Raw genomic sequence first — 24,195 nt, forward strand, 5'->3', positions numbered from 1 at the left:
AAATTTTAACTAAGCTTGTCATGCCGTTTCGTAATTTTCTTATGTTGGTTCTTTTTATCACGACGCTATCGGTTGTAAATTTGTAAAAATATAACCTTGTTAGAACTTAAAATTCCCAACTTAAACTTAGACAAGTAAAAAGAAAATGAAAATTTTAAAAAAAAATTGGGGTGATTAGCGGTTCCAATAGAGTTTTGTATAAGGCTTGTTAATTAGGACTTGCAAGATTCAAAGTTTTAGCATCCCCCCACACTTAAATTACACATTGTCCTCAATGGCGTCCCAAAAATAAGTTTTTAGGTTGATTAAATGTGTAAAAGGGTTTTAAAAGCAAAATTTTATGTTACTGGTACCCTGGACACGGCCCCATGGTGACCGGGCACGGCCCCGTGTTCAAGGTCCAGTAACAAAAGTTTGTAAAAAGAAACAAAAGCTTGGACACGGGGGCATGTTTAGTGAACACGGCCCGTGTCCAGTTACCTGAACTGGGCGTTTTCTGCAGATTGTGCAGCAGGGGGCCGTGTCGGGTGGACACGGGCCATGCTGAACTTGCTGTAATGAAGAAATTTTTGTCGGGGAGCTCTGTTTTTGTGCATGGGGTGATGTTTCTCGTTTCCCTTGTTATCCTTCACCATCCCGGGTGTGTTTTATTCATTACAACATCATCCAAACACTAAAACCATCATTTCATTAAAATCATAGAGAAAATTACACTATACTAAAAAGTTAGTAATTTAGATAAGCAAGTCAAATGAAGCACAAGAAGCTTAAACAAAGAAGTTCTAGCCTAAAAGTTATTTTAATTAGCAAAATTTCCGAAAAGATAATTCTCTCGGTTAGATGCGGCTTCAAAGAACTTCTTCCTCCGGGCATGGGCTCCTCACATGTCGGCGAGCCATTCCTCTATCTCCCTTGGGAGGAGGAAGGCGGGCTCGTTGGCGTTGGTTTGAGGGGGTGCAACTTCCACCGGGACTTCTTGTAGATTTTCAAGTGGAGGCTCCGCTGGAATGTCATCCCATCCGGTAGGATTGTTGACTTCAAGTGCTAGGTTCCAATCCCCTTGAGGGAGGATTGGTTCTATGGGAGGTGTTACAAGAATATTTAACCTCTGGTGCAAGAGGCTAATTTCTTGAAAATTGTTTTCCAGGCCCACCGCAAGATAATTTATATGGTCTATTAGGACCTCCTGTACCGAAGTCATTTCATCAAGAGCTTCTCGTAAAGCCATGACGTAGCGTACGAGAGTAGCTTCAATTGAAGATCTTCTCTCTCTTCGACAGTTTCTTGAATGTGCAGAAGATGTTCCACTGTTTTGACTTGACATTCTACGAAAACAAACCAGAAATAGCTTATTTTGATGAAACAGTACTTTGGACACGGCCCCGTGCTCAATGAGCACGACCCAGTGTTCACCTTTCTACAGAATTTTGGAATAAGGAATCTTGAAGTTTCAAGTTATTTTTCCAATTTGTGAAGCCTCTTTGAGCAATAATAACTTAAAACAACGTTATACAAATTATTTTTAACAAGATTCTTTGAACAAAACTCAACAATCCTTAGAATAAAGCTTGAAATCTCAAGCTTTAATGGAGGTTTTGGAGAAAGATGAAGAAGAAGGAAATGGATAAAAGAGGAAAGGACAAGATGGTTGTTGGAACCTTCATTTAATCCTGAAAATACAAAAGGAAGACAAAAGCACACTTTTCCAACATTAGTACTAAAAAGGGTTAGTTTTATGCCACAATTGATGTAATTTATATGTTGCATTTTGTGTACATCATCGTAACAGAGCTTTTCTTTGTTCATCCTCATTCAATCACTATGTGGCGTGCATTCCCATTTACAGCTACAAATGCGCCGTTAAACGGCTGCGAAATCACTGCCGTTTGTGGCTGCATTTACAGTCGTAAACGGGCCTTTAAACGGCTGCAAAATCGCCGTAAACAGGCCTTTTAACAACGATCTTAGTTTCGTCGCTCGTTCGGGACCTACGCGCCTTACGGACGACGTCGTCATTAAAATATATAAGTTTTGTTATTTAGTCGACGTCGTCCGTAAGGCGCGTAGGTCCCCAACGAGCGTCGAAACTAAGATCATCGTTAAAATATAAAACGACGATCTTAGTTTCAAAGTTCGTCAGGGACTTACGCGCCTTACGGTGCGACTTCGACTAAATAATAAAGTTAATATTTTTTAAAACAGAAAACTGTTTTTCTATTTTTCTTTATTTTTTTAAAACTGTATTCTGTTTAAAAAAAAACTATTTTTCTGTTTAAAAAAACAAACAGTTTACTGTATTTAAAAAAAAATAGTTTTCTGTTTAAAAAAAAAAAACCTTTTTCTGTTTAAAAAAAATAGTTTTCTGTTTTAAAAAACAGTAACTTTATTATTTAGTCGAAGTCGAACCATAAGGTGTGTAGGTCCCTAACGTGCGTCGAAATTAAGTTCGTCATTAAAATATATAAGTTTTGTTATTTAGTCAACGTCGTCCGTAAGGTGCGTAGGTCCCTAACGAGCGTCGAAACTAAGATCATCGCAAAAATATTTTTTTTTATTATTTTGTCCAAGTCGAACCGTAACGCGCGTAGGTCCCTAACGAGCGTCGAAACTAAGTTCGTCGTTAAAATATATAAGTTCTGTTATTTAGTCGACGTCGTAGGTAAGGCGCGTAGGTCCCTAACGAGCGTCGAAACTAAGATCGTCGTTAAAATATATTTTTTATTACTTAGTCGAAGTTGAGTCGTAAGGCGCGTAGGTCTCTAACGAGCGTTGAAACTAAGATTGACGTTTTATATTTTAACGAGGATCTTAGTTTCGACGCTCGTTAGGGACCTACGCACCTTACGGTTCGACTTGGAATAAATAATAAAAAATTATATTTTAGCGACGATCTTAGTTTCGACGATTGTTAGGGACCTACGCGCTTTACGGACGACGTCGACTAAATAATAAAAAAATATATTTTAACGACGATCTTAGTTTCGACGCTCGTTAGGGACGTACGCGGTCGAAATTCGTAACAAGTAAAAAATATATAATCTTTTTATTATTTAGTCAACCTTATCCGTTACGAGCGTAGGTCCGTTACACGCGTCGAAATCCGTAACGAGTCGAAATATTATTGTATTTTTATTATTTAGTCGACGTCGTCCGTTACGAGCGTAGGTCCGTTACACGCGTCAAAATCCGCAACGAGTCAAAAATATGTTATTTTTTAATTATTTAGTCGATGTCGTCTGATTATTATTTACTGACTGGTTTCCTTTTGTGCAGGTATTTTCACAAGATGATATCCACTTCCATCACCGCTCCAAACAAGAGCCAGGAGTGGTGTACAAGCGGTGACCTATTTTTCTTATATTGCCTCTTGTACAAGAAGCCGTGCGCTCTCGCACATGGGTTGGTGCAGTACTTTGCCTCCGCGCATCATCGATAGGAGCACAGATTATTATACGGCGACGCCTACGTCACTAAGATAGCCATTTCGTTGGGCTATCACCCGGAGATTGACCACCCACGTGTAGGCCCGACGATAGAGCCGAAGCGGATGCGGATGAACACGATATCAGGAATGCAAGTTACCAAAAAATTCCCATGCGGGAAGCGGTTTAAGGGTGCGGACGGCCAACCTTACGCGCCTACGCAGCTGCCGGCACAGTTCGAGCTGGCATGTCCCCCGTGCGATCCGGAGGTGCCGGAGGAGCATGAGCCGGACATGTACATTCCGGAGCCACCACAGTCGTTTATAGTATTCGAACGACACTAGACTTCGTATAATAATTTATTTCAAAAGCTCGATAACGATATAATATATTTGAACCGTATATACGCTTTTCAAAAATTTTTAACGTTATACGCTTTTCGACGACATCGACTAAATAAATTAACGACGACGTCGACTAAATAATAAAAAAATTATATATTTTTAACTCGTTATATATTTTAAGCGAGTTAACGTTGTAACCGGGTGAGAATTTATACCACAAATATGCTAAATGACCAAACGAAATTATGAAAGGTTATATACGCTGCGTATATAAACTTTGTGAAAAACTGATGCTTCAAACCCACCAAAATGACCCCAAATAGTCTAATGGTTTATATACGCTGTGTATAGAGCTATACGCACCGTATATAAACCCTTGTTTTCTGTGCAATGATTGCTGATCAGGCTCTGAAACACATGCAAACTTTTACTTCACAAACTGCTGAACACATAGCCCTGTATTCGGTCTATGCAGTAGATCTAGAGACAATGTTTTGTTTTTTTCTTTTCCAAGAGATTAATGAATCTTCTAGAAAAAATCCAAATCAAATAACATATTTTCTAGTAACCTGATACTTAGCCTAGTCAGAGTCAAAATAAGCACTAATATTGGAATTAGTACTTTTTCTAAATAAAATCCCTTTACCGGGTGATAGTTTGAGATATCTATATCTCAATAATCTCAAAGAAACTTGTAAATGAGACTCACATGGAGAATGCATGAATTGACTCAAATATTGCACAACATAGATATTATCAGACCTAGTCAATGACAAATAAATTAACTTCCTAATTAATTAACCAGTAACATCTTTTAATTCATGCTGACCATTCTTTGTTTTATTTGTAATAACACTACTTGTTTTATAGGTGTAACAATAGGCTTACACCCAAGATAACCAAACTCATTTAACAACTCAAGACAATATTTTCTCTGAGGTAACATATTTTATTATCAGAATATAACACTTCTATCCCTAGAAAAATATCTCAACACTCCTAAATCTTTAATCTGAAAATTAGCACTAAGACGTTATTTTTACTTATCTCATTTATGTTATTCCCTGTTATCACAATATCATCAACATAGTAAATATGTGATAATAGAGAGAAGTCTTTTCTCTTTTCCCTTGTTACAGCTTACAAGAGGTCACATAATTCCATGAGATACATGTTAAGATGTGTCAACTTTGGCTAATGAGTATATAGTTTAACCTTACACAAACATTTCACTTTTAAAACCTTATAGCATATATATTTATGTAACAAGAGTAGTCATATATCTTAATACAATAAGCATGAACTTACATTATTCTAACCGATAAATGTTGTAATAACACAAGAGAAATCAAGAAAAAGCACACAAATCACTCACGATTGTTGTGTATCCATCAAGTATCAACGAATTATAAAACGTAAAGAATACAAACTCAAATCGATTGAATTATGATGGGTTGGTAAAAGTCCTAAGCTTTTCGTATTTAAATTCACTAAATTTTTGTGAAATTGAGTTTTAGAACACGCTACTTTGAGATTATTTGTATTTTGCAGGCATTGAAGGGTTTAAGGTGTGTTTTGGAAGTCTAACGAGGCTTGGGAAGGATGCTAGAGATAATGGAATGGAGAAAACACAAAAACGGGCGAACACTGCCATTGGAGTCGGCGACGCGAGAAAATTGGTCGCTGACGTGAAATGCTGATATGTGATGAATTTTGTGGAATTAATGGGGGTTTTCCAACTATTTCTAGAACCTTTTGAACCATTCCTTCATCATCTAATCATCCAATTGAAGATCGAGAATGAAGAATTCAAGATTTGAAGATGAAATTCATGAATATGCTTGGCGAATTCTTCAAGTTCACCCCGGGTGTAGATGTTGTGAGCTTTTCAGGGTTCATAATTATACTTTTGGTTTAATAAACATCTGAACGTCTAGTTATGTGTTTAAAATCATTATGTTGATATTGTTTTGTACTCTTGAATGTTAAGATTATCCTTGCATTATTGACTTCTTAGGGTGATTGTTATCATTGGTTTATCAATTCAATTTTAGGGTTTATTATTGTTCTTGATTAAAAAGCATACTATTGTCCATTGATTGTGTTGATGATTGTTGATGCCTTGATGTGTGTAAAATGCAACATATAAAACACATCAATTAAGGCATAAAACTAACCCTTTTTAAGTACTAATGTTGGAAAAAGAGTGTTTTTGTCTTCCTTTTGTATTTTCAGGATGAAATGAGCTCAAAATCACAAAAGAAGCAAAAAGACCACTAATTCTACCATAAATACAAGAAAAGGAACAAAAGTAGACTGCCCGGACCCTCAACGGCACCTCCCAAAGCAAAAAGGAAGAAACAGAGTCTGAACACGCCCCGTGTCCAGCGAACACGGGGGCGTGCCCAGGAAGCAGCAGAAAAGACAAACCAGTAGAAGCTTCCATTGCCCACCACGGGGCCGTGTCCAGCGAGCACGGGGGCGTGGTGAAAGTACAGCAGGCGCATTAATTGTAATTCGCAATTACAATTAATGAGGAGAGAGAGTGTCAGGCGGGCACGGGGCCGTGTCCAGCGGACACGGGGCCGTGTCCAGCCTTCTGTTCAGCCTATAAATAGAGGAGCTTAGCTTCATTCTCTCTCATCCCTTGGCACACCACCTCTCTCACACTTCATCCACCACCCACCACCACCATAATACCATCATCCACCACCATCATCCATTGTCCATCATAGAGTGTGTGAGTCATCTCGGGATCCAAGATTGATCGTAAGAGTTCTTGACAATCAAGGCCATGTTTGCCTAAGTCTCTTACATCACTTGGTGAAGACAAGTGTTTAGTATAATACTTTTTATTTTTAATCTTTTGCACTTTTTATTTGGTTTTGTATTAATGACTTTAATAACTAGTTACTTATGTTGAAGGTGATCTTTCCTTATCGTTTGTCCGTGGTGTCTTGGCGTTATTTTACTGTCTATATAAAATAAAAGATTTTCACCATTCATATCTCCACGGTCTATATGGAGGTATGTTGGCTACCTGGTCGGGGGTTAAGGGAACGGTTTGGTAAGGGTCTTGCCCTTGTTCAGCGTTTAGAGGTCCTGCTTGGGACCTGGGTCAAATTTAGTAGGATCTCCTTCAATACCCATAGGTATTGGATGGCGGGGATCCAAACTCTTTGACCCCCTCATAAGTTAACTACTATTAATACTATAACCCGGTTATTTAGGACTGTATCCCTGCTGACTCAGACTACTTAGCCGAGGGTAACGTCACCGCCAGAAGCGGGGCCTACCACAATTTGCGTTAATAACTTAATTCATTATCTTTCAATAATCCGACCCTTTAGGATTGTATCCTTGCTGACTCAAACTACTGGGTTGAGGGTAACGTCACCTTCAAAAGAGGGGCCTACTACAATAACTAAGATAATCTCTTAAACAAGTGCAAAAGTGCAAAAATAATCAAAGGTTATACTAATACACGTGTCGGATCCAAGTGATTCATCTTGTCTATCTGTTTTTATTTTATTTTTATTTTCAGCATTTAGTTAGTTTTTATTTTTCTTAGTTTAAAACATTTTTCTAACTTTTTGATTTGATTAGACGTTGAGGATAAACCGGTATTAAAAGCTCTTGTGTCCTTGGACGACCTCGGTATCTTACCAACACTATACTACGTCTACGATGGGTGCACTTGCCCATATGTGTGTTTAGTGTTAGTGAGTATCGTGTTTTATAAATTTAAAACTTGGCTAAAAGTGTAAAAAGGGCTTAAATATACATCAAAATTATATACACACCGACACACATCAAGTTTTTTGGCGCCGCTGCCGGGGACACAAGGATTTTAAGAAAGTTAGGAATCAACGGCCTAATCATATTTTTATTTTTCTTTAATTTTTTAGGATTTTTTCTTAGATTTTTAGCTTCTGCAGAGCTCAACACGGGGCCGTGCCTGCTGAACACGCCCCGTGCTCAATCATTGGAACTGGCAATCCTGTTTTAAGTCAGACAGTAGGCTGAACACGGGGCCGTGTCCACTCAACACGCCCCCGTGCCCAAGATTCAGTTACTGAAAACAGAACCGTTAGATCCCGGCGGTTGGTAATTTCTGACACAAACATGTGTGATAGTAATTCTTTTTACTTTCGGCACTCTTATGGTTTGTGGTGTCGAATATGTGGAGGCGAACATGAGGAATTAAAATGTTTTTTCCTCACTTATAGGCCCCACTATATAGACCCACCGATTCCTTGTAACCTTAAGAGGGGCGAAAGCAAAAATAAGCACTATTTCTCCCTCGAATGCGCCCAGCCAGATATTCTAGGAGAAATGCTCCTTGACGAGCTATTTCAACTAGAAGAACTACTTCTTAATTGGTCAAAAGAACTTAGGAAGGATTTTTTAGATCCATCCCAAGATGATGACCATGAGGAAATGTTGGAACCGCATTCCGACAACCTCATTGCTCCCGAAAATACCTTCTTACCTAGAAAAGACGCGGACGATAGTCGTCCCTTTGTCGATTGTGCCGTGAAGGACTCCCCATCGACTTCGTTCGATGCATACATAGACCTGAGCGATTCGGCATACACCTTCTTTAACGAGAGCCCGGGAAAGGGTTGGACTTGTCCACCTAGAATGAAAATAGGAATTACCCTCACCGACAACCTCTTGCGTTCTCGCCTTAGTATAGGACAATTAAGGTATCTTAGGCACTATGGGGTTGTTCCAACAAGTCAAGAGCCACCCGATATAGATTAGCTCCTTAGTAAGAAACAAAACTCCATAAAACAGCCTGCCAACACGGGGCCGTGCCCGGTCAACACGCCCCCGTGTTCATTCAGAAGATTCTCTGCTGATTCTGTCAGGATACGGACAAAATGTGTCAGGATTTTCTCTGCACACGGGGCCGTGTCCAGCGGACACGGGGCCGTGTCCAGCGGACACGGGGCCGTGTCCAGTGTGCTGTCGTTTTCTTTAAATGCAGCCTGAATTCTGCTCATTTTTGACCACTTCACCAAGCAGAGATTCCTGGGATCTTCACATATACCATCCTAGGTAAGTGCTAAAAGAAGGTTCCTAAGGACCATCTTGTCTTTTCCACTTTTGTTCATTTCTCCTTCTTCCAAAAATTTTTCAAACCTTACCTCCATGGAAGCTTGGAAACCCATGATTCCAACCTTCTATGAAAAGTTGTAGGAGTTTTTGCCACGGATTCTTGTCTAAAGTTAGTTCTATAACTTTGTTTTAAATTATCTAAGCATAAAACACAAAAAAAAAGTGTATTAAAATAATTTAAAAACCTGGATGTCGTTAGACAAAAATCCTGCAGATAGCTGAACACGGGGCTGTGCTCATTGAGCACGGGGCCGTGTTCGAGGTACTGTTTTGCAAAAGTTTAGTTATCTTCGGATTATTTCGCAGAAAATGGCCAGCAGAAACAGCGGAACATCTTCAAGAAATAACCGAAATGGAAGGAGGTCGTCTACGGCAGAGGATTCCCTAGTAAACTACGTTTACGCTTTGAGGGAAGCCATAGACGAGATGACGGGAGTAGAAGAAGCTTTGGTGGATCGTATTAATCATCTGACGGTAGGTTTGGAGGGTTGCCTACGAGAAGTAAATCTCCTGCACCAGAGGTTAAACCTTCTCGCTTCCCCGCCTTTGGTCCCGGTGATAACCCAAAGGGCGTGGAATGTAGCACCCGAGGTTATCATTCCAGCAGAATGGCACGCCATGCACCAAGTACCTCAACCGAGGGTGGTGCAAGGAATCCCGGTGAGCGTTCCTCCTCGAGACACCGAAGAGAATGAGGCTACCTTTTACCTCCCTAGGGAGATAGAAGAATGGCTTTGAATGACAACCAAGGAGCCATCGGCTAAAGAGAGTTACTGCATCGGGAAGCTATTCCCGAAATTTTCTTAAATAAGTAGAACCCTTATGATATCCTTATGTATCCCCTAGTTATTTAGCTAACTTAGTGTAATGTCTCTCTATGATTTGCAATGTTATGATGGTTTTTATGATTGATGGTTATTTTGAGAATAAAACACACTCATGGTGGTAATGGATGAAAAAGGGAACGAGAAAAAATGGAACCATGCACGAAGAACAGAGCAACCCGACAAAAATCTCCATCACAGAAGGCTCAACACGGGCCGTGCCCAACCAACACGGCCCCGTGCTGAGCCCCTGCAGAAAATCACCCAGTTCAGGTAACTGGACACGGGCCGCGTTCAGCGGACACGCCCCCGTGTCCAGGCTTCTGTTTCAATTCTGTAATTTTTGTTACTGGCACTTGACCACGGGGCCGTGCCCGGTGAACACGGGGCCGTGTCCAGGATGCCAGTAACAAAAATCTTTGCTTTTTAACATACTTTTATACATTCTAATCAACCAAAAATATTATTTTTGGACACATTGAGGACAATGTGTAATTTAAGTGTGGGGGGGGATGCTAAAACCTTGAAATTTTGCAAAATCCTAAACACAAGCCTTACACAAAACTCTATTGGAACCGCTAAACACCCCAAATTTTTTCAAAAACTTTTTCATTTTTTTTTACTTGTCTTAGTTTAAGTTGGGAATAACAAGTTCTAAAAAGGTTATATTTTTACAAGTTTACAACCAATAGCGTCGTGATAAAAAAAGGAACCAACATAAGAAAATTATGAAACGGCATAACAAGTCTAGTTTAAAATTCGATTATATATGCTTGGTCACATTAAAAACCCATTCCCACAAAAGTGAGTTTTGAGCCTTTATTGAGCATAAAAATACACATATTTAGATTAAATGCTCATTTTTCGTTTCTTGTGTGAATAGCCGCTCGGTCCTTACAAATCTAGAACTTGCCACGACGATACATTCCCGGTCCTTACCAACTTAAGCCCAAGTAAGTAAATGATGGAGGCATTAGGACTAACCATTTTTCTTTCAAAACCATTATTTTTCAATTTTTTTTACCTACCCAAAATCCCCCTAGATAGCCCCTTTGAGCCTAAACCTTTCATTTCATTACCCCAAAACCCTTTTTACCCACCAAAAAACCTTTTTATTTATTTTTTTTTTAGTAACAAGTTCGCTTTTTCGTAAACTCATTTTTTTATGTGACGAAAAAAAAAAATGATGATGAAGTCAAAAACAAACAAAAGCTATAAAAGCTTGTTTGGAGAAATACTTCAAAATAAAAAGTCACTAAAAATAAGGTACTTCACGAAAACCGACGCTTGTTACGATTTTCGCCCTTTTTACTAACCACTAACCAACCACCCACCTTTAAACCCAAGCCTTCACCCAAAAAGTCCTCTTGATATTTACAAAGGTAAAAAGTTAAAAAGGAGGAGGATTGATTGCTTGGCAAGCCTATGGAAAGACGTAAGTTCCATGCCGCTCTCGAGTGATTCACTAAAATATACACCTTCGGCCGAGTGTTGAGTGATCTCCCGTGAGGTATGTGAACTTGTATATAAATGGAATTTTAATAAGGCATGCTATGCCCAAATAAGTAATTTATCTTATGAAAAGTTCAAAATAAATCATAACGAATAGGATTGTAAATAAATAAAAATAAAGCCTATAAAAACCTTGGATTCCCGACACTCTAGGACAAGCTAAAAAACTTCTCTTCTACCTATTCCATTTGGGAGTGTAAGCCACATTTAAAGAGTTTTGCTTGAGGACAAGCAAAAGTTCAAGTGTGGGGGTATTTGATGTGTGTAAAATGCAACATATAAAACACATCAATTAAGGCATAAAACTAACCCTTTTTAAGTACTAATGTTGGAAAAAGAGTGTTTTTGTCTTCCTTTTGTATTTTCAGGATGAAATGAGCTCAAAATCACAAAAGAAGCAAAAAGACCACTAATTCTACCATAAATACAAGAAAAGGAACAAAAGTAGACTGCCCGGACCCTCAACGGCACCTCCCAAAGCAAAAAGGAAGAAACAGAGTCTGAACACGCCCCGTGTCCAGCGAACACGGGGGCGTGCCCAGGAAGCAGCAGAAAAGACAAACCAGTAGAAGCTTCCATTGCCCACCACGGGGCCGTGTCCAGCGAGCACGGGGGCGTGGTGAAAGTACAGCAGGCGCATTAATTGTAATTCGCAATTACAATTAATGAGGAGAGAGAGTGTCAGGCGGGCACGGGGCCGTGTCCAGCGGACACGGGGCCGTGTCCAGCCTTCTGTTCAGCCTATAAATAGAGGAGCTTGGCTTCATTCTCTCTCATCCCTTGGCACACCACCTCTCTCACACTTCATCCACCACCCACCACCACCATAATACCATCATCCACCACCATCATCCATTGTCCATCATAGAGTGTGTGAGTCGTCTCGGGATCCAAGATTGATCGTAAGAGTTCTTGACAATCAAGGCCATGTTTGCCTAAGTCTCTTACATCACTTGGTGAAGACAAGTGTTTAGTATAATACTTTTTATTTTTAATCTTTTGCACTTTTTATTTGGTTTTGTATTAATGACTTTAATAACTAGTTACTTATATTGAAGGTGATCTTTCCTTATCGTTTGTCCGTGGTGTTTGGCGTTATTTTACTGTCTATATAAAATAAAAGATTTTCACCATTCATATCTCCACGGTCTATATGGAGGTATGTTGGCTACCTGGTCGGGGGCTAAGGTAACGGTTTGGTAAGGGTCTTGCCCTTGTTCAGCGTTTAGAGGTCCTGCTTGGGACCTGGGTCAAATTTAGTAGGATCTCCTTCAATACCCATAAGTATTGGATGGCGGGGATCCAAACTCTTTGACCCCCTCATAAGTTAACTACTATTAATACTATAACCCGGTTATTTAGGACTGTATCCCTGCTGACTCAGACTACTTAGCCGAGGGTAACGTCACCGCCAGAAGCGGGGCCTACCACAATTTGCGTTAATAACTTAATTCATTATCTTTCAATAATCCGACCCTTTAGGATTGTATCCTTGCTGACTCAAACTACTGGGTTGAGGGTAACGTCACCTTCAAAAGAGGGGCCTACTACAATAACTAAGATAATCTCTTAAACAAGTGCAAAAGTGCAAAAATAATCAAAGGTTATACTAATACACGTGTCGGATCCAAGTGATTCATCTTGTCTATCTGTTTTTATTTTATTTTTATTTTCAGCATTTAGTTAGTTTTTATTTTTCTTAGTTTAAAACATTTTTATAACTTTTTGATTTGATTAGACGTTGAGGATAAACCGGTATTAAAAGCTCTTGTGTCCTTGGACGACCTCGGTATCTTACCAACACTATACTACGTCTACGATGGGTGCACTTGCCCATATGTGTGTTTAGTGTTAGTGAGTATCGTGTTTTATAAATTTAAAACTTGGCTAAAAGTGTAAAAAGGGCTTAAATATACATCAAAATTATATACACACCGACACACATCATGCCTACATCTAGAAAGTCAAACTGTCAAATCCATTTAACACCAATTACTTTACTTTAAATGCAAACCTTTTGTGTGATTTGTTCTTGAATGCTCATAACTTCAAAATCCGGGTGTGATCTTCTTTATTTATTTATTAATCACCATTGTGTTAGTCATTAATCTAATTGCAATTCTCATCATTCTTTTAGAACAAACGAGAGTCTTGTTTGATTCTCACCTTAAAAATACTTTTACTGGAAAAACAATTGCAAACTTCATAAACATTTTAATCAACTTAATTTAGATCACCAAGCACAAACCCTTAGTAGATTCGACACCCTTCTTGCCACTAGCCATCTAATTTGAGGTAATTAGGTCACTTCCTCTTTATCTTTGTCCGGAACTTTCGACGCCGGTCAAACTACTCTACAACCCGTTCTTCTTTCTTTTTATACCTTGCTCTTCAATAACGAACTAACCATCACTCTTATTGAAAAAGTCATCAACTGTAAACAAGAAATATCTAGCCTTACCCAATGGCTCAATTTTGGCTGGACCCAAAGATCTGCATGTACATAGTCTAATATTCCCTTAGTTAAATGCACCACTTTCCCAAACTTTACCCTATGAGCCTTCCCAAGTACACAATGCTCACATAAATATGTTTCTATATGTTTATAATCTTTAAACACATGTTGCTTATTTAACTCAATAAGCCCTTCACTACTAATGTGTTCTAACCTTCTATGCCATACTAGAAATAACACCATTCTACTCTAATGTTGCAAAAGACACCTGATTACATTAGTATCTGGTATGTAAATGTTATTATCTTTTCTGGTTCCTGACGACACAATCATAAAACATGGCCTTCCCATTTCTCAAAGTAACATGATACCCTACCTTCTCAAATTTACCTAAGGAAATCGAATTTCTAGTCAATTTTGGAATATACCTCACATAAGAGAGGATGGATCCAGAGTTGTCACACCCCAACTGATAGCGGAAACTTCGAGTGAGACGAACGAGATTGTTCATTGCATCATAACACTGTTGTGACAATATTTAATTCAAAACCAATTTCATTCATATATAATAATTGTTAAGTACATCAAAAGAAATCAAAGTACAACATTGGAAATTCAAAGTACAACAAAGTTTAATGTAAATATGATAACAAATCTAGTATTTCGATATGTGTTTCTAAAGTTGTCCCTACTAGATTTCATCAAGATCATCATCATCAACGTGCAACATGTTTAAAAGTATAGTTCAACACACAAGGCATTGGCGAGTACACAAGTTTAATACATAGCGTAAGTATAAAAGATTTAAACGAATCCAAATGGCAAACTAAGTTATCAAGATTAACGTAAAACTGGCATGTGAATATTCAAGTCAACCCAAAGATTACCGCAATATTAATAGACTTAACATGACCTCAAGAATACGGGCGGTGCGTTACTCCTATAGCGCTATACATGTTAAGGGTAGGCTCGTACGAAGTTAATGACAAGTTTATCACAAAAAAATAAATCCAGAATAACGAATCAAGTATAACGTATGTATGCATGTATTGGATTGTTTGTGCATTTGAATAAAGTCTAAGTGTAACTGTGTAGGTTTACTAGTAAACACACTGCACCCAAAGTGTAAAATGAAAAAAAGGATGTTTGAGTGTACTCACGGTTTTGCAAAGCTTTCCTTTGGAATCCCGTGAAGAGTTTGAGAGTTGGAGGATGGAACACCGAGGTCACCCTACATGTGGTAAACGAAGGTGCGTGAGTAACGAAATTAAACTAAACGGAAGATTCAGATTGGAATTTAAAGTACAAAGGGTATATATGCATAAAAGTATTATCTATTCTAAATACTCATTTTTGACACTAAGCTGTATGTGATAACAAGAAATAAAACTAACTATTACATTCTCAAGTAGCCAAGTAAATCCTAACCAGGGTGAACCACCACAACATGGAAAGAATTAACTAAGTGTTGGAGGCTAGACGAGGTTATGTTACTTTGATACTAGAAAGCTACTTGAGTGTTCACACACAAGGTTTACAAGTGAGGTAGTGGAACTAGATTGGAAAGCGAAAGCTCCCACGGTTTACACTTTTACAAGTCACAAGTTTAACCATATGGAAGATGACGAATCATGATTGTTTTCAACACTTGGATTATGACATGCATGAACTTAAAGTAAAAAGTTTTGACTCAAAACTTGATGGATGTCACACCCCCAAAATCCACCATGCGGAGTATCACCGCTTGGAGGCGTGACATGACCAGGATCGAGCCACCAATCATATTGAACTACGTAATTAAGTATATAAAGCCAACCACAATACGATTGGTGACCATAAGAAAGTAAATCGACTTTAAGTTAACAGCGGAAGCATAAAACGTAAGTCCAAAACAAAAGTTCATAGTTCATAAGTTTAAAGTCCAAAACGTAGGTTTAATAAGTTCATAAGGATTAAATGTTTAGCACGGGACATAACAACCCGTATTCCACAACAACCTCCTCCTCGTGCAAGCTCCATAAGCGTCTAACGACCTGTAAGGCATGTAACAACGAGTCAACAACAAAGTTGAGTGAGTTCACGTTTAGTTGTTTAGTTTTAAGTTGTTTCTGAAAACGTGGTTTGTCTTTCGTTGGCGTAATTGCCGTGGGGGTTACCCCGTAGTTGAAAGTATGATTAACCAGTTCATTCTTTATTACCCAAACCATATCCATGATCAGTGGGGGCTTCCCCATGTGAACCACTAGACCGTACCATATCGACTACTAACGCAAATAAGTTGTGCCCTACATCAGTGTCTATCATCACTGATAGTTTGCCATAGTCCATTTGTACATGCCCGTCCGACTGGCACGGTGTGAGGTTTGTTAAACCTAATAGCGCTATTAACTAATGACCCGCTCGCCATTGGCCTCGGCGATTAAGTCGATATAAAATGAGGGACTTCATGATAGAGTTTTGTCTAGTAAGTTTTAAGGTTGTTGTCCTACCCAAGGAGGACGAACGTACGTATTCTACCCAAGGAGAGTACGCATGATTAATATTGGCATCCTACCCAAGGAGGATGGCCGTACATATCCTACCCAAGGAGGACATGTAGGTATCGTTTTAATTCTTTAACCCATTCCCAAACCACCGGGAATCCCATGCCTTATAGAAAGTGTGTGAACTTACCTTGGTTTGCTCGGTTAGATTAGTTACTCTAATAATCAGAAATCAAGCACGTCCTAATAAAGTACAGATAACAATCAATTTGTCATGCATAACACGTATCCCACGTACGGTTTATCTACTCATTACTTCTATCACATACCACACAATTCAAATGCCAAGTTATATCGCTAAGTTACATTATTTTGCCCTAAATAATATAACTAGTTCACAACATAAGCAAATAATCACACAAGCGTTTTAGTATTAAAATATATATTCTAAATATATTTTTCCATTTTTATTTAAGAAAATCAACCTCCGACACTCGTATCTTGTTACAAAAATTATGGCGAAGTTTATATTCAAAACACAAGTTATAAAGTATACTTGTAACACTTGTTTGGAAAAATATTTTCTAAGTGTTGGGATTTGTAGAAAATGTTGCCAGAGTTTCCTTTGTAAATGGAGGTGTCCATGCTTACTAGCATATCATTTTCTTTTTCAAAAGTTCATTCAACAATCATCAACAGTCAATCTTTACATTACCAAGAGCAAAAATATATGTGTTACACACCAATCATGAACTTGGTACATTTCGAAAACGCGTAGTAACTTGGTAATGATTTTATTGGACTTAGTTACCTTCCAAAGCGTGTTTACTTCTTTAAAAATCATTTTCTTGAAAGTATTTAGTGTTTACAACTTGTAAATAATTTTTACAAAAATTTAAACTCTTGAACTCTTCTTGTAAATAAAACATTTCTACACTTATTTCATTCCCAAAAATGGTGTAAGTGTATGTAAATGTCATAATCTTTTTAAAATCGATTCTTGAACTTGGTTTATTTAGAGAAGCCTTTTGTAAAACCCGGATCCACATGATCACCAACTTACTTTGTTTATTTATTCTTCAAGAAAGAATATTTTTATCAAGTTCATATTTAACTAGGAGATGATTATTTTATGTTTCACATAATCATCTTCCTAGCTTTGTTAAATCATATTTCTAAACATCGTTTAACAAGATCCATATGGTGATTAACACCACATAACCAAAAATCATCATACAATCAACAACATGTTCACTACAATATCCTACTACAACATTTCATCATGTAATCTTCATGTTTCAACCTTATGTAAACTTTTATGTAAAGCTTCATGTTCATCTTCTTAGTTCTTGTTCTTTAGTGTTTTAAACATAATCATCCTACTACAACTTTTAACTACAAAACCAAGATGAACAAGGGTTTGACAAGGACTTACTACTAGCACAAAGGCTAGGGATGAATCTCTAGTAAAAAGATGGAGAAAATGATGGTGAAAGCAATGTATGAAAGCTCCTTGAAGTTCCTCAAGTTTCCATCTTCACAATACACCTTCTAATACATGAATGAAGCTTAGAAATGGATGAAGATGATGGTGATAGAGTGGTGGTGGTGGCGGTTCTAGTAAGGGCTGAGAGGAGAGAGAGAGTTTGAGTGAGAGAGATGAGTGAGGTTGAAAGATATGAAATGATGTTGTGATCTAGGCCTCCATACTTATAAATCTTCCTACTCCATATTTTGTTTAAGCAATCAAGCAAGATCCATTATAAAATTGAATTAAAATCTTGAGGTAAGGTGTGGAGATTGGGTGGGTCCCTTGGTGACCAAATTCGGATTTGGGGGGGGGGTCAAATTGTAAAATTTGAACCAATGTAGTTTCCTTGTAATCCAATTCCAAGTATCTAGTTATTGTATTTAGTTACTAGATATTTTAGTGGGTGTTAGAGTGTTCGGGGATCACGACAAGCCAAGAAATAATGAAACAATGTTTTTGACAAAAATTTAGTGTTCCGGGTAATGTTCGGTTGTTCGGTTAGATACCGTTTCGTTAAAGTGTTTAATTATTCCTTAAAGTGTCTTTTATATATCTTTTTGTGACACTTTTAATTCCTAACACTTAGGAAAACATTCAGGACCATTTAGTCAATTTTTCTGTACAAGACTAGTACATTAACAAGCACATGTAAGTATGATGCAGTAATCATAGAACAGTTAAGTAATTCAACACAGTCATCAAGCACTTTAATTAACATTAATAAATCGTACGGATACATGAAATCATGAGGGTTGTCACAATGGAACTCAACCTCAACACAAACCCACAACTATAGGCTAAGTTGTGAGCTTGGTGGGTACAAGATTTCACCAAGTTTTAGCAAAGAAATAGAAGATACATGAACATTGTACAAAACAAAAATTAAATCTCACTTTTGACCTCAAATATGGTGATGTTTCACCTTAGTTTGCCATGGCAAACTTGTGAAAACCTTCCTAGAGGTTATCCAAGTAAGATGGAAGAAGAAACAAAGAAGAAATAGGTAAAGAAGCGAGCTAGAACTCACTTGAAATTCTTGAAACTTTCTGCCCAAAAATCAGAATTTTTGGAGTGTTCTTGAGAGGATTTGAGAGTGATTATGGAGTTTGGAAAGTGAAAATGAGGGTTAGAAGTGTTGTATTTATAGTGGGGGAGTTAGGTTAAAAGTTAATGGTGCTTTAAAGCAAATTAGGTGAGAGTTAGAAGCACAAAATGGACCAATGCGCGCAGATTAAAGAGCTGGCTGCAGATTGAGACCTGCCGCGCATCGCAGAAGGGGAGGGTGATGCGTGCGCGTGTCGCGGGGACTATCATTTGGAGGAAGTTTCATTTTTGTTTACAAAAATATTTCCCAGTATTTGTTTTTAGCATATTTTATGGTATAATTTTGTATAAATAACATATAATTAAGTAGTAAATATATATAAAAGTATAGTTTAAGTATTGTGATATAATTAAGTATTTAAACAAATAATAAGTATTGAAATCACGTATTTAAGACGAATTGTAGGTATGATAAGTACGAGTTTGCGCGAAAGATTGAATATGTAACAAGTATGTATATAAATTGAACGTGCAGCAAGTATGAATAATCAAAGAGTAATCCACATAAAATGATCAAGTTTTATTACGATCAAAATCTGTGATTACAATGATCTGAAACGAAATACGATTACAAGAGATTACAAGTTTCCAGAAATAGAAATACACGACAAACTTTCTAAATAAGGAAAGTTACAAAAGCGAGGCGTTACAAGAGTCTCCTTCAAGTTTTAATCTAACAGTACCATATCCTTCTATTGAATATGGATTGCTATCACCTAATTAAACACTTCCAAATTTCTCTATCTTTAAATCTTCAAAGAACTCTCTTCATGGAGTCATATGATAAGAACATCTAGAATCTATTATCCACTCTCCCTTGATAATCCCTGTTGAGACTCTTAGGGGCTGTTTGGCTAAGCTTTTCAAAATGACTTATTTGCTTATTTGCCTTCTGAAAAGCAAATAAGCAAATAAGTCATTTTGAAAAGCTCCATTTTAAAACTTTTCAAAACAGCTTATTGACTTATTTGCTTTTCAGAAAAACAAATAAGCAAATAAGTCATTTTGAAAAGCTTAGCCAAACAGCCCCTTAGTACATCAACAACCATCGTAGCACTCACGAGATCCTTTAAGTGAGGAACTAGGTTGGTTTCCGCAATAACTTGACTCTTCCTTCCTTTTCTTCTTTTAGGTAATTCTCTTTTCAGATTGTTTATTAGATTTGTAGATATAACACCTCCTCTTCATCTTTAACTTAGATCTTAAAGTGTTACTTTTGAATTTGTTACTTCTTTGCTCAAATCTCTCTCTTACAACCAAACCATCACCAAATTCTTCCTTGACATTAGACCTTTTCTTGAGTTCTTTTGAATTTAGAGTAGCAATTTTTCCCTCCATTGTCAAAGTGTCTCTTCCATGCATCATAGTATCAACAAAGTGCTCAAAGCTTTGAGGAAGAGAAATTAAGAAAAGAATTGCCTGATCTTCATCATCAATCGTGACTTCTATGTTTTCAAGATCCATAACTAGTTTATTGAATTCATAGTGTGGTCTTCGTGATGTTTTATGGTCTTTCATGTTGTCATTTTTTTTGAACGATGATTTTTTTTATCCCTGTCGTTTGTGGGACTTGAACCCAAGACCCCCTCTCAAACCCATGTGTTTAAAGGGTTTAACTTTGCTAATAGACCACCACCCACTGGTCTTTCCTGTTGTCATTTGAAAGGTGTATAACCTCAACCTCCTCTTGAGGTAGAGACCATTAGCTAGAGATTTGGTCATGTAAAGGCGCTCCAATTTGATTAAATTCCGAAGGCTGATGTCTCTTTTGAAACCTCTCTAAGAATCCTACCACCAAGGCTTAGAATAATAGCACTGTGTGCTTTCTCAAGAATGTCTTTCTTTATTTGTGAGATCAATCAGCAAATTAGCTTCTCCGGCGAGTGCATCTACAACTCCCTGATAAACAAGCAATGCTCGTATCTTCAACCATCATAACCCAAAGTCTTTCTTCATATCGAATTTCTCCAACTCAAACTTCGTAGAAACCATCATTGATCTTCTTCTTTCAATTAAAACCCTAATCGAACCTTAATTTCTCTCGATCGAGCCCCCACTGTGGCTCTGATACAACTTATTGTAAAAACACAAGAAAAATTAAGAAGAAACACACAAATCACTCATCAACTATTGTTGTTTATTCATCAAGTATCAACGAATTGTAAAACGAAAAGAATAAAAACTCAAATTAGTTGAATTACTCTACAACCTGTTCTTCTCTCTTTTTATCCCTAACTCCTAACTAACCATGGATTAGTTAATAAACTTTCACATATTAACAACTCTAGTCCCTGTATTTTGCCTAGTTATTCAATTGTATTTTGACTAGTTATTCAATTGAAGACAAAACAGTATAAAACACATAGCTGACCATATTGTTGAATGCAAGCATACCTTTAACAAGAGTTAATTACTGTTTTTGTCCCTGTGGTTTGTCAAAACTCACTATTTCAGTTCCTGTGGTTTCAATTTCGTAACCATTTCAATCCATTTATTCTGTTAAATACAGGGACTGAAATGGTTACGAAAGTGAAACCACAGGGACTGAAATCGCAATTTTTAAACTAATGGACTGAAATAGTGATTTTTTTACAAACCACGGGGACGAAAACAGTAATTAACTCCTTTAACAATAAATAACATGGAAACTTACTATACACATGAGGACTTATTTGTCTTAACAAGGAGACTTAGTTACCTTGCCTGCAAACAACGGCCTACTATGCGATAGTGCGACCTTTATGGCTTATAAAAAGTCTCTTTAACATTCATACAATCATTAAGCGTGTTAACAATTCATATGACATTTATTGAAATCAATTAGGTGGCTTAAACATTTTTTAAATATATTAACTTTAACATGACACCTGAAAGCATGTATTCCAACTCATAATCAATAGGCATGTCACTTCTTGATAAAGAAGCTATCCTACAATTTTAACAAAGTATAATAGAGGGATATTCTTAACTCATTGGTTGATGCCCACTATAGAAATATAAATTATTAGAATTTGCAGAAAAAGTTAAAATTTTTTTTTTTATTTCAAATCAAGTATTAAAATGTTTAGTTTTTTAACACAAAAATTTATCCTTCAACAAAAAATATAAAACTAAATCTGCTCACGTGTCTTGACAGAGAGTGGTTTTGTTGTTTTCCTTCTCTTTATTTTAGAGTTAAATTAAATGCCATTTTAGTCCATGTGGTTTAAGTCATTTTGTCAGTTTAGTTTAAAGGTTTCATTTTTTGCCTGTGAGTTTAAAAAGGTTTCACTGTTGCCATTTTAGTCCACTGGGTTAACTTCATCCATTATTTCTGTTAACGGAAAGGGCGATTCGGTCATTTTATATGACCGAATTGCCTTTCTAGTTAACAGAATTACATATAAAATGATCGAATTGCCCATCTGGTTAACAGAAAAAATGGATGAAATTAACTCAGTGGACTAAAATGGCTACGGCAAAACCTTTTTGAACCCACAGAAGAAAAATAAAACATTTGGACTAAACTGATAAAATGGCAAACCACAGGGCCCAAAATGACATTTAACTCCTTTATTTTATTTGAAACCCAAAAAACTTACATTGCTTCTCGGCAACAGGCAAACGAAAACTTACCAACACAAAATGTCTACCAAATGCAATATCCCGGTGATCGATCTACAAGATTTCCCAAATCAATCATCCAAATTGATCGCTGCATGTGAAGACTGGGGCTGTTTTAGGCTGCTCAATTACCAACAAGCCCTTCCAGAGACTCTAATGATAGAGATGAAGACAGTGGTCATAGCACTCTTTGATCTACCTGTGGAGATCAAGCGGAGAAACATCGATGTCATCGCGGGTGGAGGGTATGTAGCTCCCTCGCCCAAAATTCCGCTGTATGAGGCGCTTGGTTTACACGACATGACATCATGCAGTGGCGTTGACGGTTTTTGTGCGCAATTGGATGCCTCACCTCATCAAAGGTATCTGAATAAACTGTCAGTTGGTGTACCGTCACGTAGGTACACCAACTGACCGTTTCGAGAAATCTGTCGGTGAAACTGGTTACCGATGAGAATCTCGTTATAAACCAGCCAAGCTGAGCCAGCTCGTTTTATTATTCAATAAAACTGATCGGATTTACTTTTTCATCAAAAATGTCTAATACTTCTTCAAAACTATCGTTTAAAAACCGAGCCGATTTCGAACGAGCAACGAACTATTTTAATCAGTTGTTTTTGTTTTTTTCTCCTAACAGAGATACGATTATGAGATATGCTGAAGCTGTTCATGGGCTTATTGTGGATATTGGAAAGAAATTAGCTGAATCTTTAGGGGTGAAAAGTGAAAATATTGGATTTGAGAATTGGACATGTCGTGCTAGGTTAAATAAATACCATTTCAGCCCTCAAAGTGTTGGAACCACCGGTGGCCCGATGCACACGGACTCCGGTTTCCTCACTATCCTCCAAGACGATGAAGGCGTTGGCGGTCTAGAAGTTAAGAACAAGTCCGGGGACTTCGTCCCCGTGGATCCATGGCCAGGCACCCTTCTTGTTAACCTCGGTGACATGGCAACAGTGCGTCTCAAACCACTTTTTTTTGGGATTTTTTAGGCGTCTTGTATTTTTTTTCTTCTTCTTTGAGTTAATGGTTTTTGATTATGATTAAAGGTGTGGAGCAATGGGAGATTTTGCAATGTGAAGCATAGGGTGCAATGCAAAGATGCAAATACACGAGTGTCTATTGCATCGTTCCTTTTGGGACCAGAAGAGATACTAGAACCGCTATCGGAACTTGTGGATGATGACAATCCTCGCGTCTTCGTTCCTACCACTTATGAAGATTACAGGAAAATGAGGTTTTCAACTAAGTTGCATGCAGGTGAAGCTTTGGCACTCTTGCACACACTAAGCTCCTAGAGGTGAGAACAATGGGGCAATGGATGCAATGGATTTTACATGCTATCTATAAATCGTATTATGTATCCCACGTTTCTTTAATTGTGAGAACTTCTTTTCGGAAAACTCACGGGACCCTACTAATACTTTACTAACAAATTGTATATGGTCGAACGGTACTAACAAATTGTATATGGTCGAACGGTACTTCTTTCAAGAGGATTAAAGTTACAAAACCAATGAAAAATGAATTCCAACACAAAACCTAGTAGGGGAATTAACACTTACCACTAGCCACCTTAACGATAGTGACGGATTCAGGATTTTTTTTTCATTGGGGTCCATTTTTTTGTGTTAGAATTTTTCACAACTAAACATTAAAATTTTTGGTCGGTCATCGTAGTCAGGTCGGGTCGAGGCTAGAAAATAATGTAGAAGCATTTAGTGAACATGAAACCACTACATTATTAAGAACCATTCTTAAATATCAAGTTATCAAATTGTGGTGATTAA

General features: G+C 37.6%; 1 protein-coding gene across 1 annotated transcript; it reads left to right on the plus strand.

Moving 5' to 3' along the window:
- The first annotated feature begins 22,380 nt into the window (after positions 1-22,380).
- LOC110909191 (2-oxoglutarate-dependent dioxygenase DAO) lies at positions 22,381-23,839 on the plus strand. Its single transcript, XM_022154219.2, has 3 exons — positions 22,381-22,764; positions 23,040-23,361; positions 23,455-23,839. Exons 1-3 carry the CDS (start codon positions 22,424-22,426, stop codon positions 23,701-23,703), a joined length of 912 nt encoding a protein of 303 aa, XP_022009911.1. The 5' UTR covers positions 22,381-22,423; the 3' UTR covers positions 23,704-23,839.
- The last annotated feature ends 356 nt before the right edge of the window (positions 23,840-24,195 follow it).

This window comes from Helianthus annuus, chromosome 14, assembly GCF_002127325.2.
Source record: "Helianthus annuus cultivar XRQ/B chromosome 14, HanXRQr2.0-SUNRISE, whole genome shotgun sequence".
Taxonomy (NCBI): Eukaryota; Viridiplantae; Streptophyta; class Magnoliopsida; order Asterales; family Asteraceae; genus Helianthus; species Helianthus annuus.

Coding starts and splice junctions, on each gene's coding strand:
- LOC110909191 (XM_022154219.2), top strand. CDS start 22,424: ATGTCTACCAAATGCAATATCCCGGTGATCGATCTACAAGATTTCCCA. Junction 22,765..23,039: donor GATGCCTCACCTCATCAAAG/GTATCTGAATAA, acceptor TTCTCCTAACAG/AGATACGATTATGAGATATG. Junction 23,362..23,454: donor ACCTCGGTGACATGGCAACA/GTGCGTCTCAAA, acceptor TTATGATTAAAG/GTGTGGAGCAATGGGAGATT.